Genomic DNA, 4930 nt, shown 5'->3' with positions numbered 1-4930 from the left:
AAACGGTCACGTCCGGAAATCATTACTCTCCGTCCCAGCAACGTATGTCCATACATTCAGTTGGACCAATCAAAAAGTAAACCTCATATCCACTAGACAACACCTTCCATGGCGACATGACCAGGAACTCTGATGATATGGAAGGCCTCACTTTCTTCTAGCATTTGAACCACACACCGAATGTTAAGTATTAGAATCACGGTGCGCGCTCGATCATCCAAGAACACACGCAAATATGCGAAAGTCACACGGTTATAAAATAGAATTTCTACACGTACACGTTGGCACAAGCATACTGACATACTACATACTAACGCACACGCGATTGAACACGCTAACCTACAAACACTCGAGCAATCTTCGCGATGAAACACGCGATCGCGAAGTCTCTACCCCCGCACGTATCTGAACCGTACAATGATCACGGTCCGCTGCAGTTGGCCTTAAGCAGTGTTTTAGTGGGTGATATTTCCCGTCTCGTCTGCAATTGTAGTTTGTGATTCTGACGGAGAGCCCTTCCGAGAACCTAACTATACAGCTCCAGTAGGACAACTATCGAAAAAAGTCACGTAAATAACATAACGATCAAACACACTTACCAGTTTACTGATTTCAAGGCCAAGGTATCATTTCGTCGATGGTCTTGAAATTACGTTGACAATATTTTTTTTTATTAAAATAGCTTTTCTGTCTAGTATGCAATGTACGGTTCCTTTTAGGCCGTAGTTGCTCATACAGGTGATAGAATAGGGAAAGGCATTCATTGGTTTTCAAGAATGTATGTGAAATCAAGGAATTTCTTAGTCGTTCTAATTGAAACAGTAGTTCTTGCGGGGATATTGACAAGATTTTCAGTGTAGGAAAAACTCAGCATGATGTTTATTTTTAACGAAATTCATTTCAACTTAAAATGTTTAACATAATTCATTTTTTCTCAAAACATGGTCAAGACATTACTTCGACTATAACCGAACTCATCCAACACTAACAAACAGCGGGATAGGGCGAAATGAGTACGCTTTAGATCCAACCAGCGCTTGTTTACTTCAAGTTTTTGCTATCTTCTTTGAACAAACTAAACAACAAAATTCATTTCAACATAAGAGACTTCTGCATAGTCAATTTTGGAGAAAAAAATCAATTAAGCGGTCTGGCTTGTGAAAGATAGAGGCTGATTGCGTTAATGACTGAAATTCAGCAACATCAATTTAAACGAAAACGAGAGGTGCCAATGTTAGATAGAAAAGCGATGCCGAACTCCAAAGTGAGTTCAAGCATCATGTGAAATCGAGCAATTATCAAACAGCGAATATTGCTGTTTATTTAGTCACGCTTACACACATACCTAGTGACTGTTTAAAATGCACATCTATTAAATACAACAAAATTCAATGTGAATTGTGCTGACCTATGTCGACCTCACCTAGCGCCACTCTCCTTATTTACACATTGTGTAAAACAAATATAACTTCATAACGAAATAGCCCTAGCAACCCAGAACAACGGGCACTCCATTTTCAATCAGTAAGAATTGAGAAAGTAATTGTTATTCATTCCGGCCACCTGCAACAAATACGTCATAAACATCAAAATATCTATGGTTTGCTCCACTTTGATCAGCGCGGTACCACCTCTGGACTCCATCTGTACACCAAACCGACGTAGCAATTCCAACACGTTGTTGACCTTGTTACCGGAGGTACTGCCAAAAATTTCCCGAACTACAGCATGATTCCGGAAGTTGGCCAACAGCCAGGTGACAATTTTGTTGGCCATTTCAAGTGTAATAATGCCTTGGAAATCGGGTGATTCATCACGACTTGGCGGTGGCATGCGACCACGAGCAAACATGTCGTTCATAGCGGAAAACAGGTTCTGTACGCCCGGATTTTGAAGCGATGCTGAAGCGACCACTGACGGCGTGGCAACGGATGGACTGGCAATCATTGGAGCTTGAATCGGGATGGGAATCGCGTTGGATGTTTGAAAATTGATGATGTGATTCAAAGCCTGTGCATCCACGTGTACGAAGACAGATTGTTGCTGAGCTGAGTTCAAGTTCGGTGGTTGTTGCTGTTGCTGTTGACCTATGTTTTGTGTTGCCATTGTTACGAAATTGTCCCCATTGGTAGTATTTATGGGGGCGAGGCGAACCTGGACCAATTCAGGTCTGTTGTTCGGAGTCCGAACAACAAAAGCTTCATTTGAATTGGTTGGACGGTTCCTCCCGATTGGGATACTGTTTACGGTTGAACTCCGGGGGCTACTACTACCGAACACGGTTAGTCGATTTCCGCCCGAGGCAAATCCACGCAAATTGGTGGAATTGTTGCGCATCGAAATAACTCTAGTGACTAGCGATCGTGGTCTCAAAAAACTTTCGTTTTCACGACGATGGATACCCGACTCCAGTACGCGGCTGAACGATTCCCGCGATAATTCATGGCTTGGGTAAGTTGGCTTGCTATCGCTACCCTGCTGGTTGCCTCTGTTTCGTTCATCAGCAGTCTGTTCGAGATCTTCCACTTCCGGAACAATTTGATCTATTTCGATTCTTGGTCCGAGTAGGCTTACGATCGACCGTTCCAGCTCTATGCGAACTTCGGTGGCAGTGAATCGCTCCGACGGGTTTAGTGTAAGCATGGATTTAATCAGCTGGATCGTTAGGGGGCTGGTTTTGGTTTCACTGAAATGAAAGACAAAGCGGGAAGTTAAAACTTGTAGGTTAGTAACAGTAGTTTAACGACAAGGTATAATGCATAGTTTTAGGTTACGGCGCTAGAACACACGAAATGCATACTATCAACGAAAACTGTTGGTGCGTTATGTTACTGGCAAATTGAACCAATTTTTCAAGAGCTTTCGCGCAGAATTGGCTCTTAGATTATTTAAAAGATGTGCATACTTAAGAAAAAGATATCCGTTTATAAAAGGCTTTTGTCAACTGCGAATGGGCAGAATACGATAAACAGCACTTACACTGGGATCACGTAGTCCGCTTGGCGAATCTTTTTGAACAAAGCCGACGGTGTAGTATCCAGGAACGGGAACTTGCCGTAAATGATCGTGTAAAGGATCACTCCAAGGGCCCACACGTCCGATGGTTTGCCCTTGTACGGCTTTCCCCCGAGTACATCAGGTGAGATGTAGGCCGGACTTCCTCGCTGATCGAACAGGTTGTCATCCTCGCTGTTGAGATGCTTTGCCAGGAAGAAGTTTGTTATCACAATCTTGTTGGTGCGTCTGTTCAGTACAATGTTATTCAGTTTTAGATCTCGATGAATAACGTTGCGCTGGTGGAGCTGTTCTACAACTTTGACGATTTCGTAGAAAACCATCAGTGCTTCGATCTCGGAAAATTTATGCGTTTGTACGTGCTTCTGAAGATTCACGTAAGCTGCAGAACGCTCACAGAACTCATGTGAATGGACACAATCCAGTACTAGAATAAGACGGCGCTTCAGTCGACCTGTGTAGATGCGCTGTTGACGTAGATTTAAATCAGTCGAATCGACCTGTTTTTCCTCTAGAGCGTAATCCTAAAATAATAATAAAAAAAAGTGCTTCTATTATATTATGTCATATGATGTAAATTGACGTAACATTCGTTAATTCTTACAGCAGCATCATAGCAAAACTGCGTAGTATTACATCAAGTTACAAAGTATTGCATTCCGCTATTCTAACTAGCGCTGCCTTTCATTGTACTTGCTTTATTTATATAACATTGTGTAAATAAAATGATGCAATATTTTCAAGGTTTCAACATAATTTGAATGAAACGTTCTTGAAATTCAATTAGACCATTTTTGATTACACGTAGATTTTGAATAGAAATTTTCGAAAACACTCACGCAAAACAGTCCATGATGGTGGATGACCCCATCGAGATCTGCTAGCAGTGAAAGTAGCGTGTATTCCGTATGCAACAGTGTTTTTCCTTGCTGTGTCTCTTTGTTGACCAGTTCGGTTTCAATATCGTAGCTAAGAATCTGTAAACATAATAAAGCGTCACTCACAGCGGGCAGCCATTGCAGACTACGTGTTCGCAAACATGGAGATTCGTTTAGCCCTTACCTTAAGCAAGTAAAACTCGCTAGTGTTTTCCTTTCGAGCTAGATACTGTGTCTGCGGTACGCCTGGGCTAGTACCCAGCTCATGGCCTATCACATACGGTCCCGCTGTTCTGACACGATTTCTTTCGACCGGGGTTCCAGCGCGAGGTACTTTGGCGAGAATGTCTGTACAGGGACGTCTAACCGATCCACCACTACTGGTTCCAGCTGTCGATGTTGATGGTGAAGCGGAAGTGTCATCTTCCATCGTCGGAACTTCCTGATCCGAGCGGTTGCGCTTTGCATTGAATCCACTTGCAGCGAATTCACCGAACAGACGCTTTCCCAAAACTCTTCTACGTTGCATTGTTCTGCAGCAAATTCACTACTCTCTTGTCTCGTAAGATCTTGCACTAAACTCGACCGAATTCCTACGCCCAATCCGCTACTCGAACGTACTCACAACCGTTGGATTACACTGTTACACGACCTGATACCACGTACAACTTCAAACGAGGAAGAGAGAGTGTCGACGTGAGAAATGAAAAATGACGACGAACACTTCACCACCGCTGATTACGCGATTATGGGAAAAATGTAGCGTAATTAAATCAGACGATTGGTTGCTGGAAGGCAAGAGGTGGAAGCTGATGTAAACAAAGACAACGAAAATTGTATAAATAAAATGGAACGATTTTGACGTTTCTCCTTTAGTTTTAGAGTTAAGGGCATTCCCATCGATGTTTTAGCGGCTGGCAGAAACGATCGGAAAACGGAACAGTTGAACGATTGTAATTAGAACTTATATTGTGGGATTTAGTAACCATTAGAGCTGATACTTTTGTATTGGTTCTGTTCTTACAATTTGAACGTTG

The 4930-nt window shown here is 42.5% G+C and overlaps 1 protein-coding gene across 1 annotated transcript; it reads right to left on the bottom strand.

The window, feature by feature from the left end:
* Positions 1 to 825: 825 nt before the first annotated feature.
* LOC131683457 (serine/threonine-protein kinase 40-like) lies at positions 826 to 4701 on the bottom strand. The gene is made up of 4 exons (XM_058965466.1): positions 4078 to 4701; positions 3855 to 3992; positions 2980 to 3539; positions 826 to 2686 (listed from the first exon to the last, which is right to left on the bottom strand). Exons 1-4 carry the CDS (start codon positions 4420 to 4422, stop codon positions 1522 to 1524), a joined length of 2208 nt encoding a protein of 735 aa, XP_058821449.1. The 5' UTR covers positions 4423 to 4701; the 3' UTR covers positions 826 to 1521.
* Between the last annotated feature and the right edge of the window lie 229 nt (positions 4702 to 4930).

This window comes from Topomyia yanbarensis, chromosome 2 (assembly GCF_030247195.1).
Source record: "Topomyia yanbarensis strain Yona2022 chromosome 2, ASM3024719v1, whole genome shotgun sequence".
Lineage (NCBI taxonomy): Eukaryota > Metazoa > Arthropoda > Insecta > Diptera > Culicidae > Topomyia > Topomyia yanbarensis.
Note: the sequence above shows the minus strand (reverse complement) of the source record. Positions and strands in the feature narration are given on the sequence as shown.